The following is a 23,030-nucleotide window of genomic DNA, read 5'->3' as shown; positions in this document are numbered from 1 at the left end:
GTGCTTTCCACGAGGTGAGCCTGCGTTTGAGGTCGCTGTATGCGGTAGATAGCGATTTCACCATCCCATCTTCTAGCCAATGGAGAAAGGTCGGCCGATGGAGTGATCGGACGGCTGCCGGCTCAGGGATCCTGGCCTGAAACTCACAGCGGCTCCAGCTGGTTGGTGCGGAGCTTTGGGCGGGCGAGAGCTCTCCCATGCAGCTAATCCCACCTAAGACCAAAACCCCAATCGATGCCTTGCGTGCAAGGCTGTTGACTTCGCACCTCAAGCTGCCAGGCAAACTGCCCTTGATATATTCAGAGACTAAGCCGATGTCCATAAAGCTTTTGACCATCTTCCGGCTGAACAAACGACTACGCAGCTAAGGAGTACTAGCAAGCCTCGCCATGGCGGCACCTCCTCCGCCGCCGCGAGGAGGCATGTCGCTCTACGCGAACCTCCTCGACTCGAAAGGCGATTCCTCGGCATCTATATCCAGCGCCCCTGTACTCTACGCTCAGGCAGGCACTGGTAGCGACTCCAAAGATGACGCCGCAGCCAAGAAGGCTGCTGATCCAGGTACGTCTAGTATTTGTCCTGACCGAGGTGTCTTCAACAAGCTAACCATTCTGGAGCTTTGCGATTCCAACCAATTCGCCGTCCCCAAGTGAAACAGAAGACAATCAAGCCCAGCTTTCCCAAAGCCATACCGCCTGGTGTAGGTGCATCAGCCAATGCTGGGGCTGCTACAGGAGTAGCCCCCGCCCCTGTACAACAACCTAGGAGTACACTGGCCGACTGGGCGGCAACGGAGGACGACGACTACACATGGAAAGGGGGCGAGAAGCGGCAACGCGGCGGGCGCAGGAAAAGGAAGAAGAAGGACGATCAGCGCATGGAAACGGACTGGGACGAGTTATATGATCCGGCGCGGCCAACCAATGTCGAGGAGTATCTGCGCAGCGACGAGCGCATCCGGGAGGTTCAGGAGTGGAAGGCCGTGCTGTATGCGCACCGCAGGCGGCGCAAGCCGAGTTACGAGAGCGATGAAGATGACGAGGACGAGGATCACCGGCCGGCCGTGAGCAGTATGTATCCCAGTTGTCATAACCTCGCGGGCCCTCTGTTGTTCATAAATACTTACCATGGATGCTACAGACCAGTTTGCTCCGCCAGCAGAATACTCCTTTGCACCACCTCCTCCCTCGCCTCCGCACGACAATCCTCCAGCTGCTCCACCTCCGCCCGACGAGAGTGCCGACGAGGCATATGCTCGTCGTCTTGCCCTGTCTGGAATGGCAGCACCTCCACCGCCGGCGTCCCCTACGCCCCCACCTCCTCCGCCGTCTTCTGACGGTGCCACTATCTCACGAGGACCGGTACGCTACGAGGCGCCTCCGCAGCCTCTTGATGACAGGATGGATGTCGATTCGGAGACCCAATCTCCACCTCCATCATTTGCTCCTGACGCAGACTCATCAATGCCCGACTCCGAGACGACAGGACGGACGAACCGTCCGGGCCAGGCCGGCTTCGCCCAGCGGCTCATGTCCAAGTATGGCTGGACTGCCGGCTCGGGCCTAGGCGCCGACTCGTCAGGCATCGTCAACCCACTCCGCGTACAAGTAGAGAAGCGACGGAAGCGCCCAGACGCCGAGGGTGGCGGCTTCGTGGACCCGGCCGGACGGGGCAAGATCATTGGCGGCAAGAGGTCTGGGGCCGCCGGGGCAGGAGAGGACGGCGGAGGCAGCAAGTTCGGCGCCATGTCCGAGGTGATCGTGCTGCAGAACATGCTGGAGGGCATGGACGACCTGCAGGGGGAGATTGAGCAGGGCTTGGGACAGGAGATTGGCGAAGAGTGCGGCGAGAAGTATGGCCGCGTGGAGCGCCTGTATATTGACGTCCAGGGCCGGCAGGTGTTCATCAAATTCACGGACCAGGTCTCGGCGCTGCGGGCGGTGAATTCCCTTGAAGGACGCATCTTCAATGGCAATGCGGTCGCGGCGAGATTTTATGACTCAGAAAAATTCGAGAAGGGTGTCTACGCATGATAATGTCCATATTAATGGCCTTCTGGGTCATAATCGAGGTCTTACATCTATAGCAGACAAGAAGGAAGATTACGTTGATCATGAGAATATTTCTGAACAGAACACAGGTCATCAAGGCGGGTACATTACTGCTAGCTGACAAGAGCTGGAAGCATGTAAATTGAAATGTGCCGAACATATTCTATGGTTACAAATGGTCAACGTGGTAGAGTTACGAATACATACGTTTACGATGGAAACAGCAAGTTCAGAGGAAAATATACACGTCCGGATTTGGCATCTCTAGTAACTACACGTCCGGCCTCTCTACTTTTAAATCCTACGGCCACTCGTCATCCGTGTGCTTCTCACGACGAGTCACATTACAATCTCCCCCATTCCCCAAACAAGTTACATCCCCATAAACGGTCCAAGCCTTCTCCAAGCCCAACGACTCAGAACCCAGAGCTTCTCTTTTGTTGAAGGGCACCAAGGTATGAGAACGCGACTGCATCCGAGACGAAACTTCAATAACACGTCGACCCTTGAGCTTTCCTGTCAGACGGCCAAGACGGGGGAACCAAAGAACTATGAATCTCTCCCGGACACTGTAGAGTCTCGGGAGGGCTGTATCACAAGACAATCGAGAGGAAAATAATGAGTGGGTGTGATAAACATTCGAAAGAGGATTATTAAGTCTAGTGGTTCCTGTACGTGATGTGTTCCAAGTAATCGCGACGAGGTGCGGCTGAGCAATAGTAAACGTCAAGTCAGACACGGTAAGAAGATCCATCTGGATAAAGAAGAACGCCTCCGATTTCCCTGGCCATGTGTGTGATAGTCATTTCCCCGCAATTTACAGAAGTTGGGCGACAGCTCCAATGAAGATCGCGCCGAGGATGACAGAGTTGACAGCAACGCTGGCACCAGCGTTGTCATTGTCGTCGCTGCCAGAGCCGCTGCTGCCAGAAGAGCCGCTGTCACCATCGGAAGTGTCGTCGTTGGCATCGGCCTTCTCGCCCTCGCAAGAGTAGCTGCCCTGAATGACACCGTTAAGGGCCTCGAAGGTGTCGCACGAGGCAGTGATGTTGGTCGTGCTGGCAATGTCGAAAGCACCCTTGACATCATTGATCTCAGGGAGAGAGACACTACAGTCAGTCAGCAATTGATTCGATGTACAGACCTATAGTAATAAGAACGTACCTGCTAAAGTTACCCCTGAATTTGACAGCACCACCAACAGTCTCGAGCTTGGGCAAGTTGATCCTCTCCAGTCCGGTGTTGTTGGCAATGGTAAGACCACCGCCGACACTCTCCAGGATGGGAATAGAGATGTTGGTGAGCTCGGAGTTGCTGACGAAGGAGATATCCTGTCCAGTGGAGGTCAGGTTAGGAGCGGTGAAGGACTCGAAGTAGTTGGAATCGAATCGCATGGAGCCGTTGACATGCTCGAGCGAGGGTACAGAGAACTCGGTGACGTTGGCAATCGTCATGTTGGCAATCCAGATCAAGTTGGGCATGGTGACCTTGAGGTCCTTACCGTTGGCCTGGATGTTGAGGTTGTCGCTCAGGTTGCCAAGCTGGGTGTTGAACTCGGTCAGACGACCATTGTTGTTGATATCCACCAAGCTGGTGGTCTCCAAATCGATACCATCCAGGCTGTTCAGATGGGTATCGCTGATGATGACGCTCTTGGCCTCGGTGATTCCGGGTGTTCCGAAAGAGAGCTCATCAAGAGCGGGCAGCGACTGGAAGCTGATGGCACCAACGCTCTGAAGAGCTGGGAAGGACAGCGTTGACAGAATGGTAATGTTCTGCAGCTTGAATGTTCCCGAAATAGAGTTGAGGGAAGTGCTGGACAGAGACACAATCCTGCCGTTGCTCGTCATGGTCAGATCTCCATCAATCTGACCAGGTCCAGAAAGGTCGATCGTGTCGCCGGTATCAGGTCCAATGACAACATTTCCCTTCAGGGTTCTGCAGCTGGACAGAGCTGTGGCATCGGCAGCCGAGTTAACGGTGAGGGTAGCCTTGGTGCAGGTCGAAGATTGTGCTGTGAAGGCCAGTCGTCAGTTCGGTATTACAGATAAGACAAATAGCGGCAGTAGAAGACTTACCGGACACTGCGGTCGCAGCCACAAGGGCCGGAAGAAGGATCTTGGCGATCATCTTGATGAAGCTACAGCTGGTTAGCAATGCTGGAACCCGGGATTGACTGTCAATTGCGCTGTGGCGAACAGAAAACGTAGCCGTAAACAAGAAGCAGTGGACAGTAGAAGCCGATAGTAGCTGGGGTGGACTATTTCTATAATTTGCAATGCTGGACGCAACAGCATTCAAGACAATTGATGAATGTGTTGATTGAAAAGTTGGCGAAGCGATGAGGGTGAACCGTCAAGCGACACACGAGAGACGCCTCTGTCCACAAGTAGTTGCACCATCCCACCTTCCCAGATCAATGCTGGTTTGAACAAATTGGGACGGAGCACTTCGCGGTCTTGCTTTCGATGAATACTCTCGTCCAAATCGATTGATCGGATCAATTGAAGGTGCGAGTCACTGCCGCGCGTCGTCCGGGCAGGTTGGTGATGAGCAACGTTGCGTAGTCGGGCGGTTAAGCAGCGAGGCGCGGTACAGGAGCAAGGTAGAAGGAGGGAAGGAGGAGCACAGCAGCAGGAGTTGTAAACAACGCGGGTAATAGAGATTGCTTTACACACCTTGGTGATGGAAGATGATGGATGGATGAACTGCGGATAACCGGACGGTCTGGAAGCTACCTTAGGCGGGCAAGCTTCTCTGGGTGTCGCTGGGTCGGGAGGACGACGAGCAGACACGCGAACGCGACAAAAGAGTCGGGTTTGTTTTGGTGGTTTACAGTGCTCAACGAGAGTGAGTGAAGGTAGAAGAGGGTATTCTGGCCTTGGTCTCGAACTCTTTCCTTCCTCGCCGAAAAAAATATCGACAGTAGCGAATGTCGTGAAGGGGAAACAAGCGTATTTGAGAAGGACGAAAAAATGTAAACCGGAAGGACGGACGACGGCAGGTGGTGTGGCTTGAGGGAGTTCACAGGGAAAAGGGAAGGGCAGGAAAGAAGGGGGTAATGAAGCTAATATTCAAGGGCGGGCGATGCTCCCTACGCACACCCCACGTCCGTCCGTGCCGCACCCCCACCCTCTCAACACTCTCCTTGGTCTCTCCTGGCCCTGGCCGCTCATCCTCGCCCTCCGTCCCAGTGCACACACGTAAGGGGGTGCGAGTCTAGCAGAACTGGTAGGTACCTGCCCATCCTACTACCTAATGGAGATTTCCCTAACATTAGTCACCAGGAACCCCAGCCAGATCCATGGCAATCGAGGGGCCGGTGTATGAGACACTGCGACCATTGCAAGTCTTGCCTGGCCGGCCTGAGCCTGCTTCTGGCATTCCTGCTTCGTCCATGCACGGGCGATCTGTTGTCCCTCCTGATTTCGCCCTGAGAGCGGCGCTCGCTCTCGTCTCTTGGCTGTTGTCGAACGGGACGTCCAAAAACAGGTGTCTCCTCGTACGGGTGGCCAGCCGTCCAAACAGGATGGCCAACTTACACACCACCAGCGTGCTGGGACCGGCTCCCAGATGCATCTGTCCTACTCTAAGGTACCTCCTGCATACGAAGAACAAAAAACGAGTGCATGTGGACCTCTCGGATCGCAGCACTTCTGCAGCACCTGCGCATCACGCAAAATACCTGACCTTTTGCTTGCTGGCTCTCCTCTCATTCGAGTGGACATTCTACACCAGAGGCGTGCACCCAGCTCGCACAAGCAATTGGCAACAGTGGAGACCACCACGTCAATGTGGGCGTGCAATCAGCAGGGGGCAACAGGGATGGACCCGACCCAGGCTCTAGCAGGGCCTCCTAGCAACGCCGCGCCCGAGGTAGGCTTGGATGGCTGAATGGCCTGCCCGTCCCCTTGAACGCCTGGAGGGTTGCAATATCGCGAAATATCACTGGCGAGATTGCCCATTCCCAGTCCGAAGCAGGAAGTTACAGTAGGCTGTCCACCGCCTTCGAAACCCACTTAAGTCTTGTGCAGGCGTTTCTTATCAACGACATCTGGGAAGCGGGCTTTTGAGCCACGGAAAGATGCAGTGGTCCGGCATGCACGAGGAACACACTCCAGACATGCGCAAGGTCTCGGGCTTGCATAATCGGCTTGGCTTCTGTGGGTGGCGTCCACTCGCTCGCCTATTCTCATTTTCACCGATTGGGGTCTCCGTTTGATGTCCACTGCTTGAGCTTGGAGGAAGAGGCTACTTTTCTTAGGCTGGCTGACGACTTGTTTCCTCATGCTCCCGGCTGCGTGTCTAGCCGTTGCTAAATACACTAACGTTAGTTCTCGTAGCAGTGGACAATCACCGTGCCACCCATAAAGTAGCCGCCGGTGGGAGACAATCTACGATTTATGCAGGCCTCGCGCCAATCTCCGGGGATGCGACTACGGACAATCCTGCGCCTCCTCTTCACCTCCTTGAGGAATTGGACTCGAGTCTTCGAGTGCCAAGCCAAGACGACGCTGGCATATAATACCAGCACCTTTTCCAGCGAAGAACCCTCTTCTCAAAATCTCACGACAGTTCTTCGTGCAATTGCTGCTGCAGCCCACCTCTGGGACTGTGGGTCTTTCTCTGGCAAAGCTCCTTGAACTCTGTAAAGTGCTGACGGCACCGATTACGAATGCAGACTGGAGCTACCCGGACGGCAATGCTGCGCAACAACAGAACAATGGCATGGTCAAACAGCAGTCCAATACGAGCAAATCCAACCAGTCGAGGCAGCTTGACAATCCTTCATTGTGCTAGTTGCCTAGTCACCTTAGTCCAGGTCCAGTCTTGAAGTCAGCACACACCACAAGGTGCAGTAGACATTGTAGGCCGGAGAGAGGCGTTAGAAGTATTACGTCGTCTGTACCTCATACTCTGGAGTAGCATATGCGTGTAGCAGTTCCCCGTTCGGGCCATCTGAGTGGTGGGCCGAATGCTTGGGGCCCACCACCCTCAGCTTGCATGGCCACTCAAGCCAGGCCTCTCAGCAGCAGCGGAATTCGTTGTTCGTGGTGATGGGCAAAATTTGATTGTCGGGGGTAGCCATCACGATCCAAGTCTGATCCAAGGTCCACCTTCACAAAAAAAATAAAAACCCCCCCATTGAGGCCATCCTAGTTTTGTCAATTGGCCACTGGCGCCTCCTAAGCAAACTGGCTTGCACCACCGCTCGCTTGGGGGGAAAAGCTATCTTGGGAAAAGAGTCTGCTGCTGGCGCAATGCCACGCTGTATTATCCGGACATGATGGTCCAAATGCTAGATGGTGTTGCGGGTACCGGTTCCAATTATGGGCCTGCATCCTTTTCCTGTTATCTTCTGCATGTGGTCCTGCTCATTTTGCATATCAGTTTCTAATTTCACACCCCCTGAGCCGATCTGGCAAGTCATCAAATGCTGATTCGCCAATCTCAAAGCCACCCCTTCCCACATCTTCCATTCCTGAAGCGGTTTGCCCGTGTATCACTGCGACTCCTTGCCCTTCTAGAAATCAGGGTATCAACTCAGATGCAGGGCTCGAGCAGGGCCATGCGCGCACACCGTTGCCAACAATTGACTTATCAACTCCTGGAACGACGGGCGGGAACTACTCGACGACTCATAATCTTATATGGGCCGAATGGTCCCCACCGCCAATATCTTGCAAATGCCGTTGCCGCGCTCATCAATTTTCAGAACGGCACTTGCGGATTTGGTCGTCCAGGGCCGTATTGAAGCATTGTAACTGCTTGGTGTTAATGCTTTCAAAACGTCTAGAGCCCAGACCCCAATCAACCTTATGTGACGTTTGTATAACCCGGAGCTGTGAATACGTCACAGTTGCTAGATTCAGCCGATGGGCGCCCCCAACCTGCGACACGCCCTCAAACATCGGCTCCAGTCTTGGCGGCCTCTCCAAACGAAACAGCTGCTCAGCCTCATAGGCTAGTTCCGTTTGCTGTCTTTGATGCTTGATGATCCTGTGATTCTTACGGCGGGTTCTCCTAGATGACATAGTTGACGACGACCACCCAGTCGCAGATGGAGAAGCAATGTTGCGCATAGCACAGTTAAGGAAAGCGGTTGCGCACATGGGAAGCAGCTTCAAGCTACCTACCTGGGTTATCGCCGCCACCGCGCCGCGAAAGTTGAAACAGTCTTGCAAATTTGCCAAAAGAGCCTAATCAGGCCGTGTTCCAGACGTTTTGTAGAACCAAGAAAAAAAAACACACAAGAGAGCCCTCCGACAGCAGCCACCCGGCATGCCGCCCCCCGGGATTTTAGCCTTTGCCTCGCGGCGACGATGGCTGCCATCTGCTGTGGCGCGTGGGCCGTCGTGAAACAGCACCGCCCGTCCACGACATTCCCGTCGCTGCTGAGGGCACGTCGGACAGGTGCAATGTCGTTGGCTACGTCTACACCCTCCTCGTCCCTCCCAGGTCTCCGGTAAGCAGCTTGTCGGACGAGAGGTTGGACGTGATACCATCATCATTGGGGAGGACGGTGCTGCTGTGACACAGGCGCACGCATTGACCAAAAACTTGATTTCATACATGTCTCGTGAGATGCTGTTTGACCTCATGGACAGCTGTCATATATTATGCTACGTCGCCCTCACCGAGGGGGGACAGTTCTACATGAAACCCTTTTCAAAGTCTTTGATCGCAGAGCTGTCAACTATTTCTATTAGACATGAAATGCCTTGAAGAGGGACGCGTATGCCCTATAACTTTGAAAATCTTAAGGCATCGCCATCGTTAAGTCATTCATACATACATAGTTATCTGTACAAGCTGGAGGCATTGCTCCGCCACCTAAGGTCGACGCTCAACTTCTAGGCCTATCTGGAAGTGCGTGGCCTCGGCCCTTGAAAGGTGGTTCCCTAATGCTGGAGATGACTGTCTGAGAAACGATGACCGTTATTCCTCCATGGTGCTGACATCAGTCTCCTCGACTCGCCACATGTACCACATGAAGAGGCTACGATACGGGGCGAACCGCTCCGAGATCTCTGCCATCTCCTGCTCGCTCATGTACTTGTTCTTGCCGCCCTTACTCTTCAACTTGGCGACATCCCTCCCCACGAACGCCGCCATGCCACGTTGAACGCCCAGATCGCCCAGGCTGAAGACATCCATGCGTTTTAGGCCGAAGCAAGCGAACATCTCGACGCTCCAGCGGCCCAGACCGCGCACGGCAATCAGCTTCTCGAGCACCTCCTCGTACGGCGCGTCGTGAAGCATCTGTGCCGTGAGCTCGCCGGACGCGAACTTCTCCGCCAGGCCCTGGACGTACTCGGCCTTGCGCTGCGACAGGCCCGCCGTCCGCAGCTTCTCGATGGACGTGGCCGCGACCTGGGACGGCTGTGGGAAGCCCCTGGACGACGCAGATGTGTCGAACAGGTCCACGAAGCGGCCCTTGATCGCCCTGGCCGCGGCGCCTGAGACCTGCTGGGAGATGATGCCGCTGGCGAGGGACTCGAAGGGGTCGATCTTCTCGGCCAGACCTTCCGAGCTGAAGATGCGGCAGTGGTGAGCGTCGACCAGGGGCTTCATCCGCGCGTCGACCTTGATGAGGTGCTTGCACGCCTCCTCGAGGATGTTAGCTGTAGTAGTCTTGATCGAGCCAACTTTGGACGGTGATATGGCGTCAACGGCCTGAGATGTGACAACACGTGATGTCTGCGGTGATAGTAGAGGTGCGTTCGTGGCTTTTGGATCCGCAAGCCTGTTTACCGCACGGCTCTTGGGCTTTGGTGTAGTGGCGGTTCCATTGACCACTGGCTCGGCAATGAGGCCGACAGCGCTCGAGGTAGGAGTCGCCGGAGGCGGAGGGGCCGTGCTCTTGAGCAGCCGCTTTCGTGGAGTTGTCGGAGCTGGTTTGACCTCCTCTGCCGGAGCTGACTGTGAAGCCTTTCTCTTCCGGGATTTAGTTGTAGGAGGGGGTGGCATCTCTGCTGCCTCGACCTTTGTGACATTGCCCTCGCCGCTGGCACTCAAGCGGGTAGATCTTCGAGCGGCCATCTTGGTTGATGAGACTAAACTATAAGGTGAAAGGTGAAGTCCTAGATGCGACCTCAGCTTCGGCCAAAATGCCGGCGGACAAGAATCGAGAATGAGCGTTAAAGAGATCTGCCAATGACGTAGGAGAGTTCTTGTAACCATTCGTGTGAAGCAGCTTGTCGTCGTAGGTTGCCACTTGGCAACACTTGCAAGAGATGGATTGAAGACCCAGGCAAATCAACTGGCAAGAAGAGATGGAGATGAGTGAGCTAGCATGTCTTAAAATATAAGCATGGGAGAATTGGTTGCCTAGGAAAAAAAGGCTGAAGAGGCTGAAGAGACTCTGGCGGACTCCAACACGCTTGACAAATCAAGGGCGTGTTTCACTTAAGAGAGCCACGAAAACCCGACGCCTGTTCCCGTGATACATCACGTGCGTAGGATACCTGGGCGCACTGAAGTCGACACGATGCTGCTTCCACTTCAGAATGAGCGATTGATTCACCAGACTGAGCATTCTGTGCTACCAATCAGAGTATTCACCAAGTTGTCCAGTCTTAGCTGAGACGGGGGGCATCAATGACGACTTTAGCTCTCCTCTTTATTGCAGCCGTGGAGGAAGGATTAGGGATCGCCGGTGCTACAAACCTGGATCTGCCTTTGGTGCTAAGGCAGGCTGTAAGCTGATAAAAATAGGTAGGTAACAATACGCCGGTTTATGCGAATCGCTTCCTGACAGGCGTACAGGCGCAGACGAGCGTACGTGTACCTTACTGCACCATAGCTCCTCTACTAAGAAGTCTAGAAAGACAGTGCGACAGCTCCCTGCTTGACTCGTGGGGGAGGTAAACTGCCGACTTTTCCGCTGGAGACTCAAGGGATTCGTAGACTGTGCTTTGCTTTGGTAGGCCAGTGATCCAACTCGAGTTAACCAATGCATTTCCTGGTAAAACTCTGGTTGATCGAGATGCGATGTAATGTTAATAAGTGCGGCAACCGAGAAAGCTGCATATACTTGGAAGTAACAAGGGTCTTTGGTCGTAAGGTTCGTTCCCTTCGATCCAAGCCAGCATTGCTCCGTACAGAAGGCTCGAATTCAACGGCCGCTATGGAGCATGTTCCCCCTCCCTAAAATGACAGCACAAATTCCCGCCAAATGCAGCATCTGATGGCCATCGTTCCGCCTCCATTCCCCTTTCGAATCCTTCTGCCCGCTTCTCACCATGTACTGGGTACTTGTCCGCGCCGGACTTGGCGCTGTAAAATCCATCGGCTTCAGGGGGTCAGGTTGCCTTGGCCACCTAAGTACTGCTAAGAGATAACGATTTAGTTGGGTAAATGACGGGAGAGTCTTGGCAGCAGCTGGCAAATTGCGTAGAGAATTTTGCCTTTAGCGACGGATCGCTTGATTCAGTAGCAGGCTTGCAGGGTCGGAGGTCACTGTTCAGTCGGCGGGCAGGGCACATGTACCTGGGACTTTGGGGGGTGGCAGGCCGGCCCACCCACTCTCCTCAGCGAGCAAGCACCAGCACGCAGCGTGCAGGCCTGGCCCTGGCTCGTATTATCACGCCGAGTGCCTTCTGCCTGCGCCTTGATAGGCTGGCTCCAGTTCTCCTTAACTTGACACGCCTCATTGCACGACTTTTCGATCTTTCAGCTTCCTCATCCTCGACTTCGACCTCCTCCCCGACTCCACCACCGGCTTCAGCGTGCATTCAATTAATCGGATCTCGACAGAGGTGACTGTCATCCGCGTTCGCTAGGCCTCCTCTCTCTCTCGCACTGCCGAACACGACATCACGCGTTAATCTTCCACGTCCACAGCCGGTTGCACAGGGAAAATTCCGCGTACCACGCACGAGTCGCTGGTCGAAGGTCCGCCGGAACGCAACGCTACGCAACGCAACGGCGAGACAAGCGAGCAAGGCAACAGGCCTTCAATTGATCCGCGGCGCCTGGCTTTAAGGGTGGTGCTAGAACCACCTATTCCACCCGCACGATGCTTCTCCCCAAGGGCGGCATCAACTGGAAGGCCACCAGAGCCAGACTGCCCCCAACCAGGGCGATATGGCACTTCATCACAAGGACTAGGTTTCTCCTGGTCGTCGCAATCACAGGAGCCGTTCTATTACTATGGCGCGGCGTCCGCACATCCGCTTCAGAGATGCAGAGGTTGGTCACCGTGTTCAATCCGTTCTGGATTACGAGAATCATCATATGCTGACAAGAATCGCCGCGCTTAGTTTCTACTGCTGGGGGCCATCAAAACCACCAATGGACATGACTCTCAATGAACAAGCATCCTGGAACGCACATCTCCAGACGCCCGTCATCTTCAATCACCACCAGCCGTACGAGGTCAACTCTTCGACTATAACGCACGTCGACCTCAACCCTATCAAGTCGACCAAGAAGGCCGTCGCCAATGAGGAGCGTGTTCTCATTCTAACCCCTCTCAAGGATGCCGCTCCCTACTTGTCCAAGTACTTCGAACTGATCGCTGAGCTGACATACCCGCATCACCTAATTGATATCGCTTTCCTCGTCTCGGATTCTACTGACGATACTCTTGCTGTCCTGGCATCTGAGCTCGACCGGATTCAGAAGCGACCTGACAACATTGCCTTCCGGAGCGCAATGGTCGTTGAGAAGGATATGAACTTCAAGCTCAGCCAGAATGTCCAGGACCGTCACGGCTTCGAGGCTCAGGGTCCCCGCCGAAAGAACATGGGCAGAGCCAGAAACTACCTTCTGTCTGCTGCCATGAAGCCGGAACATTCCTGGGTTTACTGGAGGGACGTCGACATTGTTGACAGCCCTAAGAAGATCATTGAGGACTTTATTGCCCACGATCGAGACGTTCTCGTGCCTAGTATGTTATCCTCCGCACTTTTCGTGGATATTATACTGACACCAAGCCAGACATCTGGTTCCACCGGTACAGAGATGGTCGTGATGTCGAAGGACGATGTAAGCACCATTGTCCTGCTGCTTGCACATTGAAGTTGCTAACACTTTCAAAGTCGACTACAACTCCTGGGTTGAGACTGATAAGGGCCGGAGGCTGCAAAACAGCCTGGATAAGGATGTCGTCCTGGCTGAGGGTAGGTCGCATATCTTTTCCGGTCCATTACACGTATCTAATACTCTCTAGGTTACAAGCAATATGACACTGGCCGTACCTACATGGCTCGCATGGGTGACTGGCGCAATGACAAGGACGAGGAGATTGAGCTTGATGGCATTGGTGGCGTCAACATTCTCGTCAAGGCCGACGTCCACAGATCAGGTTCGTACACTGCACCGTCAAATTATTGAGGCACAAGTTAACGAAGCTGCTTATAGGCATCAACTTCCCTTGCTACGCCTTTGAGAACCAAGCCGAGACTGAGGGTTTCGCGAAGATGGCTAAGCGCGCAGGCTATGGCGTCTACGGTCTGCCCAACTACGTCGTTTGGCATATTGATACCCAAGAGAAGGGTGGAAATGCGTAGACCAAACACAATCCACGCCATATCCCCAACTCTCCCGTCTTCGTTTCTTTGTAGGGTCCTTCAGAGACCCAACTTGTATCGACCGACATGAGGCGTCGAAGCTCTGCGACGGGCGACGCTGGTTATTGTACGACAACCTCATTATGATACAGACGCATATACGCCGCGTCCATGTTCGCAATACCAAATGGAGTTCAGGGGGCTGGGTTGGCTTTTCACTTGACAAGTCACAAAATTTGCCATACATTCTATATCCCGCTATACATTTCTCCCTTCTTCCTGAGTCCCCCTTACCCTGGCCGATCCGACCCCCGCGACAGTACGATGATTCAAGGATCTTGACCATCTCCCCTGTTCGTTCACAAGATCAGATATTGGGTTACTACCTGTCTATCAGCCTGAGGTTTGGCTTATCCTACTGTCCTGTCATGCATCGCCTCACTATATTCTCCATCTTCGTTGGTATGGGCTCAGTCACATGGAAAGGGCTGGTGTTTTGATAACGTATTTGTTTTTTTTTCTTGCGAGCATTGGCGGAGGAAGCTGGCGGCAAGCAGCTGCCTTTTGGCTCTTGGACTTAATAGACTTTGGTATGTACCTCGTTGGCAATTTTGAGGCAGCCGGGACGGAAGTTCGCGGCCTTTTTGTGGAGGTTGGAGGAAGCGACTCTGCACTGGGGTGAAGTGGTCAATCGAGTGGACCTTTTGTAAGGAAGGACGAAAGGTGTATGGGTTAGCGGCACTGGTTGTAGGAAAGAATCGGCAGAGTAATACATACATCATCGATCCAGACGTGTCATCATATCAACATGAGGGAGATGTTATATGTGCAGAAAGAACATCAATGGCCATCCTTGCGAACTAAAAGCGATCCGCAAAAGTGCTGAATTATTCATAACTTTGCTTCTGCTATAGTAAATCTATCCCACGTAACAAGTGACAATTACCAAAGCTCGGAGAGGGAGTTTATGTAAGAGAAGCTTGCCTCAAGGGCAACCATCGCCGCTTCTCTTCACCGGCTAGTTCCTCACAGGCCACACCACACGACAGTTATCTCCATCACAGTCACAGGGAGCAAGCACATTTGTATGGCGAGTGGTTCTTTTGAATTTGTGGAAGCTTCCAGCATATATTTGTACAAGGACTCGCCGTCTAGCTTCCCCGGTGCTTTCTAAAAGCCCCCATCCATCCAGGAGGAAGAGACAAGTCTTCATGTACTCCCTCCGTGCGCCTCATAACGTCTATCGATGCGCTCATTCATGCCATAACGTACAAGTTGGCTAAATTCACCAAGGCATAGGTCACACAGCCTCTCTCCCTTTCCCCATCCGTCTCGTAGAACTTCTTAGTGCTGCTTGATGACGGTCATGGAGTCGAGGGCGTCCTTCTCAGCCTTCTCGGCGTCGATCTCGCGGATGAGATCGATCAGGTACGGCTTGTCGTCCTCGGGCTTGGTCCACTCGCTCTTGGGCAGCAGCTTGTGCGACAAGCTGAGCTGCTGGGCGCGGCGGATGCGGAAGATACGGTCGTAGTTGGTCGTGGGCGGCAGGCGCTTGAGGGCGAGCTGGACGGTGTCGCTCTCTTCGGGGATCAGGTCATCGGCTCTGTTATTCGCGAAGGCCGGATATTAGCCAATTGACTTCTTGTCGAAGCATTTAGAGAGAGGGCGAGACAGCTTCTCCCCTCCAAAAGCAGAACTCACCTGAGGCCGAGCTGGCGGTATCCGGCGGCATTGGCGTACCAATTGGCAAAGGGCATAGCCAGTTTGGTCAGCCAGGCCCGCTTGAGGACGAACGGGGCGAGGGTTGGATAGGACATGTTGTGTGGATTGAGGAGAGGAGAGCTTCGTTGCCTTGAGAGAAGCAAATTGCCGCGATCAGATGAGCGAGGTTACTGAAGCTGTCTCACGGATTTTCGCGAATGGCCGGAAGGTCACGTGAAGCCGGCTTGGAGCCTGAGGCATGTGTCAGCCAGAATTGGCCAAAGTCAATTGGCACTGACTTGGTCGCGATGCACAGGCGCGCTAGGTATGAGGTAATGCGCTCCAAGACCCCCGATAGCCCCCCGATGACTGTTGAGCATACCTCCTGTGGAAATTACACGAACTGGAGCTTCACATTGGATTTGCTGCAGGCGCCGAACCATTACCGATGATGAGGCACATGCTACCAACATACTTGCAATATTTCATGTGCTGAGTCTTATGAATAAGTCACTTCCCGGGGGTGAGTATATTTAAAAGTCAACTCTTTTGAACAATTCACTGAGTTGGTTTCAAATTCACTCAGTCATGCGAAGGAGCACAAAGAGCTGGCACAGCACTGCGTCATTTGAAGTTGTGGGATGCAGGCCATTCCCTCTTTTCGGTAACTGATCTCGAGCAGCTTAAAACCAGAAACTCGGCGCCCACCGGACCTTGCTCGCTAAAGTTGCCTGCTTAGCACCAACACCAGCAGCTCCTAGCAATTGTGTAATCCATCACATCCACCTCAAATCCGCTGTGCTACTACTACCACAAGCCTTTGACATTAATGCTCTTTTCCCTCTTTGACCGCTTTCACACCCTCACAACATTCACCATTCTGCGACCAGATCGAGAGACAAAAAAAGAATTGCAGACCGCATCCCCCGCCGAGCCGTATTCCGAGGTCAATGGCCGGTGATAATCGATAGCTACAGTGTCACGGCCGTTGCGTGGGAGCTTTCCCCGCAGCACACCGGGACCTTAGGGAACCACAACGACGAGCCCCCAGCGCCGAAGAATCCTCCTCCGGGGACGACTCGCCTCGAACCTGGTGTTTGCAGCATATCAATAAGCCATCTGGGGCATATAAGAGTACACAGAAACGACCGCTGCGGATACCATATCCCACTTGACTCGGAGGAGAGGAATGTCGCACGAAGAAGGGTCGACTGCCGCACCTCTTACAGAATATGGGTCGTATCCCTCCGCCTCCTCCTCGCCGTCCTATTCCTCCTCAACAAGAACACGAGCTGCTTCTCCTCCAGAAATAGAGCCAGTAGCTATGCAAGACTCAGGCGGCATTTTGGGCATAGAGCGGTGGGCCGTCAGGGCCTCCGACTCCCAGTTCAATGCGCTGTCCGGCGCAATAGGAGGCTTTGCCTCGGGGATTGTGACCTGTCCCTTAGATGTGATCAAGACGAAGCTGCAGGCACAAGGGGGGTTTAACGCAGTACAGAAGGGCAGGCATGTGGGCCACCACAAGGCATACAAAGGATTGGTCGGCACAGCGAAGATCATATGGAAGGACGAAGGTATCCGCGGCATGTATCGAGGCCTGGGTCCGATAATATTGGGCTATCTACCCACATGGGCAACCTGGTTCACCGTCTACAACAAGAGCAAGGCATACTTGGGCCAGTATCACCGTAAGTTGGGACAGCTCGCTCCGGAAATTATGATTTCCCGGCTCTACCTCTACCTCTAGTTCTTGCTGACATTCCCAACAGAAAATACATTTGTCGTCAACTTCTGGTCGTCTGTAATAGCAGGCGCCAGCAGCACGATTGTAACAAACCCAATTTGGGTCATCAAGACCCGTCTTATGTCCCAAACTCCTCACCACCACCGATCCCGCTTCTCACATTTCCCGAAGGAGTCCAGCACACCGACTTCGAGACCGACTCTGCCCTCGCCATGGCACTACAGCTCAACATTAGACGCGGCGCGGAAGATGTACACTACCGAAGGCATCCGCGCCTTCTATTCTGGCCTGACGCCAGCACTCCTCGGCCTAACGCATGTTGCCGTACAGTTTCCTGCATATGAGTATCTGAAGACGAAGTTCACAGGTCAGGGAATGGGAGCAGCCCCGGCCAATAACGATAAGGACGCCCACTGGCTTGGCATATTATCGGCTTCCATCCTGTCTAAGATACTAGCTAGCAGCGCAACATATCCCCACGAGGTAATCAGGACAAGGTTACAAACCCAACGGCGGCCGGTCCCGGGAAGTGAATACATGGAAGGGCTCGGAGGCATTCCAGGAGTTACCCAGAACCAGGCTTCATCAAACAGAGACAATCCTGCCGGTGTACAGAGACAGCAAGAGTATAAGTACAAAGGTGTCGTCAGGACGTTCCGCACCATCCTCCACGAGGAGGGATGGAGGGCGTTCTATGCTGGCATGGGGACGAACATGATGCGGGCTGTACCTGCTGCGACGGTAACGCTTCTCACATATGAGTTCGTAATGCGAGAACTCAACAACGCGAAAGCGGAGGGCAAGCGGAAGCTAGGAGAGCCTTGATCAGGCTCATGAATAACGCGATGGGCATCACCTCAGTCTGGCCTCATATATATCGGCCCTGGCAGGCTGCCGTAACGCGACTGCGTAAGTGGCCGATTGCCACCTTGCATCCTCACATATAACGCCGGATACTCCGGTGATCATAGTACGAAAGACGAAAAAGTGTCCTGATACGATACCCCGAAGGGCGGTGCGGTGTAGGTATAGACATTCTCCTGGTTAAGGCGACATTTGCACACATCTGGCGATCATTCTTCGTTTTATAACTGTTCTGCCTCCTACCTGTCTTTTGCGATGCATTCGAGCGGGTTTTCTCCAACGGTTCCGGATGTCATAATCCCAGGGCTTCGAGGTCAAGGCGCCCCTCCGCGCGGAGTTCGTGTCTGACTTTTGGGGGGAAGCGGACGGGGAAGGGTGAATCGGTAGCATATACGATTTGTATACGTTTGTACTTAGAAGCAGTAGGAGAAGAAGAACAAAGAGAAATATCTTCCATCACAGACTCTGATCCCATCACTTTTATAAACACCTGACACTTGATGTTCATCGCAACACATCTCCGCGCCAGTTTGATTCTGTTTTCACAAATTTCTCGAAATATACAAGCGCGATTTCAGGCTACCTCTTCTCATTCGGAGAATGCACTCCTCTTACATAGTTCTCTCGCTTCATGTCCTAGATGTTGATTTAGCCAATTGTGCTGCAGCTTTGACCCGCACGCGTCCTGAGACATTTTACTTACCCGATTGGCTTTTGCTTCTCTCATTGATGACCGTACGTAGCTAGTAGCGGATGTGAGAAGCACAATCCTCCCTACGCCAACATTGATAGATGGTGCTTACACGAAGAGCAGAGAGGCCATGGTGAACGCGGCGAGTGGTGCCGTGATGGTCTGATGTAAAAGTTAGCGCGAAGTAAACGACAAGCCAACATGCAGTTGGATAGAACGCACCCTGGGATTGATATTTCCTCTATTCGGAGCCATTGCGTTTCTGCAAAGAATCTGTTGCGATGCAACAGAAACTGAAGTTAATTTCTTTAAACATCAGATGTTGTATGTTGTAGGTTGAAGTGTTTTAAGGTTGGTGCATCGGGCTGTATGTAGTGATAGTTCATTGGTTGCTGTTGTCCCACTGTGGACAAGCGCTGTCTCAGCGGACCTCTCATGGCTTGATATAAGATCCTTGAACCACAGCAAACGCAGACAGCCGGCGGCTCAGCACGCTCATTTCAAGTTGCTTTAGTTCATGGCTTATGAAATGAATGAGGATGCAATGTTTGCTTCATTGATCGAGCAGACTGTGGTGATTCCATTCCAAAATAGCGGCTTTCGCCGTAAACTACATCACTGTTTGGCATAGGTAGCATCATTGTAAGCCTATCTGGCAACCAATCAAGGCCCATAGTTCAACTTAATATGAGTACCTAGATAGGTAGGAAGACCATGGATATAAAGAAATATATTCCCACATTATACAAGATCACCCTATCTGAATCCAGTCGCTTACCCTTGCTATCCCCCTGTCCATCCGTCCCTCTCCATTTTCCGCGTGATCATATCCCCGAAACGAAACACAGCCCAATCCCACTACCCATTTCCTCCCCATGGAAGTCCCATATGTATTCTGCCTGACCTCGAGCAGTGTTTCTTCTACATAAAAAGGACCAGACCTGAATGCTAGACACGCATTCTCTTACTCAGTCTTTGCCGCAGCTTCCACCGGCTTCTCCTCTTCCTTGGGATCGTCTCCATTGAGCGGCACAGGAACCGCCTCAGCAGCCGAGCTACCGGCGAGGCTCTCGACAAGCTTGTTGACGACCTCCACAGTGCCAGCGGGGCTGCCGGGCTGGGCCACAAGGACCTTACCGGCCTTGTCGATGACGAAGACGCCGCGCGTGGTGCCCGAGGGCGCCTTCTTGAGGCCGATGGCCCCGATGAGCGTGCCGGCGGGGTCGCACAGCAGCGGGTAGGGCAGCTTCTGCTTCTCCTTGAAGGTGGTGTTGGCCTTGGGCGAGTCCTTGGACAGGCCGTAGATGGCGAGGCCGCCCTTGGTCAGCGGCGCGTACGAGTCGCGGAACAGGCACGCCTGGGTCGTGCAGCCGGGCGTCGACGCCTTGGGGTACGTGAAGAGCACCACGCCCGAGCCGCTCTCGTCCACGAGCGCCTTGAGGCTGGTCTTCTTGCCGTCGTTGGTCTCGATCTCGCCGCCGAAACCGTCGAGAGGGATCACATCGCCCACGGCGACCTTGCCGGCAGCAGCTGGGGCGGCGTCCCCGTTGCTCTTTGCGGCGGGAGCGGCCTTTGCAGGCTTGCCGGTCACCGCCTCCTTCACCTTGGCAGCGGCTTTGGCGACCTTGGACTGCTTCTTGGCCGGGGGAGCCGGCGGGGGAGCAGCGGGCGCCTTGCGCTTGCGGAGCTCAACGGGCATCTTGGTTTAGCGACTGTGGGTCTGGGACGAGATGTCAATTTAGGTCCGTGAAGCTGCAGCACGCCGAGAAGTCACGTATGGGATGCAATTTGGTGCACAATGGTCTCGATTGGGCATTTTACGAAGCAAAAGACTCACATGGGCTGGTCAGCGAGTGTTGGTGTAGCAGCTGTATAAGGCTGCAGGTAGTGTTCACGCGGAGTTAAGATTTGGATTCCCGGCTGTGAAAATACCCGAAATCTGATGAGTTGATGGGCTATTGATGGTGTTTGGATGCTGTTGAGGAGAAAAACGATAGGGAAATGGGTGCAAGCAGCATGGGATGAGGTGGGCGTCGTCTGTAAATAGAGGTCGTCGGCCAGCCGTCGTTGGAGCTTGGGCCAATCACAAATGCAATGGGCGGAAGCTCCCCAGCTCCTACGAGCTTGTTCGAGTTGGGCCAGGCCAGACCAGACCAGGCCAGGAGAAGAACTGGAGAGGAGCAGCAGCAGCAGGGGGCCAGGGGGGGGCTGGTATCAGCTAAGGTGCCATGCTAGGTACCGGTATTCCTACCTAACAACAATACCGGTAACCCATCGTTATTAACCCAATGCCGAACCGGCTTTTTCTTTTCCATGGGCTGCGTGCGTGTGTGCATGTGTGCGGTTGCACCATCCTTCCGTCCCCCGAGCAATCGGAGACCAAAGTCTTACCTCCTTTCCACCCCCTGGGTTCCCCGGCTGAAGCGGCGATTACTAATGCGATCCGATGACTGCTAGCTGAGTCAAAGCTCAGGTATGGCTATACAAATCGTAAGGTAGATCCCAAATCTGCTCGTCGCTTCTCGCCAATACTTCTCACTCGCAGTTTTTCGTCTTTTCCAACAATGTTTCTCAATCCTATCATCGCCTCCTCGTGCCTGTAAGATTGGCTGCAGAAGAAGGATCACATCCATACGAGATTTACAGCCAATGATTTTGCTTTTATCAGCCTTTTCAACCCTGAGACAGTTATTGATATTGCCTGGGTAGTTTGTTAAAACATCAAAATGTTAAATCTTTGATTTTCTACTGCTAGCCTCATGACACACCAACTGTACGCCCATGACCACGGGGCCTGGGAAGCGAACACACTCTCGTGCGTCTTGGTGAGAAAATGAAACGTAATATTGCACAAACACCTTCCCAACTGGAAAAACACGACGGGGTTTTTTAATACCCACGAAAATCAGGAGCAACCTTACAGCAGAGAAAACAAATCAAAGATAATGCCTCCACTCAGTCCTTGAAGAGCACTTCTTTCGCGTCATATGTGTACACCAGAGGAGTAGGCCAGGGATCCGAAGCAGTCCCCTTTGCAATCAACCACGCCTTCTCCAGAGCCTCCACCACATCTTCCGGCAAGGGACCTTTTCTCATATCCAGAATATTTTGATCCAGCTGTTCGATCTTGCTGATGCCTATGATAACTCCATCATTGCCTCCTCTGGGCGCAGTTCGGAGAGCCGAGTGGTGCACCAGCCAGCGAAACGCAACTTCGGCCACGGTCAAGTGATGCTTCTCTGCCGCGGCCTGGATAACTTCGAGCGCTTGGAAGGTGCTTTCTTTGAAGTAGATGTCTCGGAATATGGGCCCAAGGAACGTGTCAAGGGCATATCGACCCTTCTCGTCCGCTGCGGAGCTTTGATCTGGACGACCATTGAAACGTCCAGTCAACAGGCCACCTGCTACAGGACTGTAGGTGACAACTTCGAGTCCATACCGATGGCAAGCTGGGATTATCTCTGTTTCTAGATTCCTGGCTGAGTGGTGTCAGTGCTTTTGATTAAACTTTCTCTGCAGGTGACAACTACTCACAGACTGCGTTGTATAATCCCTGGTATATCGTGGGCTTGATCCATCCTCGACTATGACAAAGCATGACGATTTCGGCAACCTCGTACCCGGAATAGTTGCTGATGCCAAACCTCTTGAACTTGCCCTCCTGATATAGTGTATTCACAGTCTCGAGAGTCTCAGTGATGGGTGTCGCGCGATCAGCAGCATGCAGGTAGAAAATATCGACCTGGTCCGTACCGAGTTCGGACAAGGAAGTTTCCAGATCGTTTCTGACGTTTTCGGGCGTGTGGTAACCCGGAGTCCAAGGCCAGGACTTTGTGGCAACTTGGAGACCGCGGCTTTTCCATCCAGCTTCCGCCGTAAAGTGCTCCTGCTTTCCTTGCACATAAATGCGGGCTGTGTCAATTTCATTGTAACCGTAGGTGTTCTGGAATCGATCGAGATGGCGCTCCAATTCTGGCACGGAAGTCACACGGCTGTCCTTAAAGGAGTCAGGACCATAAAGCATCAAGCCCAGGATGACTCGAGGTGCCGTTGAATTGGTCATTGTCATAGCAATTTATGTACAGTCGTATGAGTGAATCAATCAAAAGCAATGGATGGGACAAAAATCAAACTATATTTCCCACGCCAATGCTGCAGCTTAAGTATAAATTATATCGTCTATATAGCGTGGTATGTCCTGTTACTTCTTAACTACATGGAAGTTATCTGCCCCGGCTGCTTCATCATCAATATTGGCTGACGACTACGCAATGCGCCCAGAGCGGTAAAAGCGGCCGGGACGATACTTGCAGTTACTAAGAGTCATCTCGGAGTTAAAGTGTTTAAGAGATGAATCTTCGCCACTTTAATCACCAGGTGTTTTCTTAAAGCCATCCTGCTAAACCCCTCGATTTCTAAACTTGGGCGTCGTTGCGGCCGAGCCCGCCGCTAGTTTGCTTCTT

General features: G+C 53.3%; 7 protein-coding genes across 7 annotated transcripts; 2 read left to right on the top strand and 5 right to left on the bottom strand.

Moving 5' to 3' along the window:
- Nucleotides 1–389: 389 nt before the first annotated feature.
- UCRPA7_2590 (putative g-patch domain-containing protein) lies at nucleotides 390–2,033 on the top strand (the record flags this gene model as incomplete). The annotated part of the gene is made up of 3 exons (XM_007915149.1): nucleotides 390–561; nucleotides 741–1,070; nucleotides 1,141–2,033. 3 exons carry the CDS (start codon nucleotides 390–392, stop codon nucleotides 2,031–2,033), a joined length of 1,395 nt encoding a protein of 464 aa, XP_007913340.1.
- Nucleotides 2,034–2,868: 835 nt separating this feature from the next.
- Nucleotides 2,869–4,181, bottom strand: UCRPA7_2589 (putative gpi-anchored cell wall organization protein ecm33 protein; the record flags this gene model as incomplete). Its single annotated transcript, XM_007915151.1, has 3 exons — nucleotides 2,869–3,160; nucleotides 3,216–4,065; nucleotides 4,130–4,181. 3 exons carry the CDS (start codon nucleotides 4,179–4,181, stop codon nucleotides 2,869–2,871), a joined length of 1,194 nt encoding a protein of 397 aa, XP_007913342.1.
- Nucleotides 4,182–8,990: 4,809 nt separating this feature from the next.
- UCRPA7_2588 (putative -gpd superfamily base excision dna repair protein) lies at nucleotides 8,991–10,094 on the bottom strand (the record flags this gene model as incomplete). The annotated part of the gene is made up of 1 exon (XM_007915145.1): nucleotides 8,991–10,094. The coding sequence occupies one exon, from the start codon at nucleotides 10,092–10,094 to the stop codon at nucleotides 8,991–8,993; it is 1,104 nt and encodes a 367-aa protein (XP_007913336.1).
- A 2,253-nt stretch (nucleotides 10,095–12,347) lies between these two features.
- UCRPA7_2587 (putative mannan polymerase ii complex anp1 subunit protein) lies at nucleotides 12,348–13,567 on the top strand (the record flags this gene model as incomplete). Its single annotated transcript, XM_007915163.1, has 5 exons — nucleotides 12,348–12,945; nucleotides 12,996–13,043; nucleotides 13,097–13,177; nucleotides 13,228–13,362; nucleotides 13,419–13,567. The coding sequence occupies 5 exons, from the start codon at nucleotides 12,348–12,350 to the stop codon at nucleotides 13,565–13,567; spliced, it is 1,011 nt and encodes a 336-aa protein (XP_007913354.1).
- Nucleotides 13,568–14,911: 1,344 nt separating this feature from the next.
- UCRPA7_2586 (putative ubiquinol-cytochrome c reductase complex 14 kda protein) lies at nucleotides 14,912–15,384 on the bottom strand (the record flags this gene model as incomplete). Its single annotated transcript, XM_007915168.1, has 2 exons — nucleotides 14,912–15,170; nucleotides 15,269–15,384. 2 exons carry the CDS (start codon nucleotides 15,382–15,384, stop codon nucleotides 14,912–14,914), a joined length of 375 nt encoding a protein of 124 aa, XP_007913359.1.
- A 4,147-nt stretch (nucleotides 15,385–19,531) lies between these two features.
- Nucleotides 19,532–20,266, bottom strand: UCRPA7_2585 (putative merozoite capping protein-1 protein; the record flags this gene model as incomplete). Its single annotated transcript, XM_007915170.1, has 1 exon — nucleotides 19,532–20,266. One exon carries the CDS (start codon nucleotides 20,264–20,266, stop codon nucleotides 19,532–19,534), a length of 735 nt encoding a protein of 244 aa, XP_007913361.1.
- A 1,256-nt stretch (nucleotides 20,267–21,522) lies between these two features.
- Nucleotides 21,523–22,630, bottom strand: UCRPA7_2584 (putative aflatoxin b1 aldehyde reductase member 2 protein; the record flags this gene model as incomplete). The annotated part of the gene is made up of 2 exons (XM_007915152.1): nucleotides 21,523–21,932; nucleotides 22,102–22,630. The coding sequence occupies 2 exons, from the start codon at nucleotides 22,628–22,630 to the stop codon at nucleotides 21,523–21,525; spliced, it is 939 nt and encodes a 312-aa protein (XP_007913343.1).
- Nucleotides 22,631–23,030: the final 400 nt, after the last annotated feature.

This window comes from Phaeoacremonium minimum (genome assembly GCF_000392275.1).
Source record: "Phaeoacremonium minimum UCRPA7 unplaced genomic scaffold PA7_03_scaffold_175, whole genome shotgun sequence".
NCBI classification, from domain to species: Eukaryota; Fungi; Ascomycota; class Sordariomycetes; order Togniniales; family Togniniaceae; genus Phaeoacremonium; species Phaeoacremonium minimum.
This window is presented reverse-complemented; position numbering and strand designations above follow the sequence as displayed.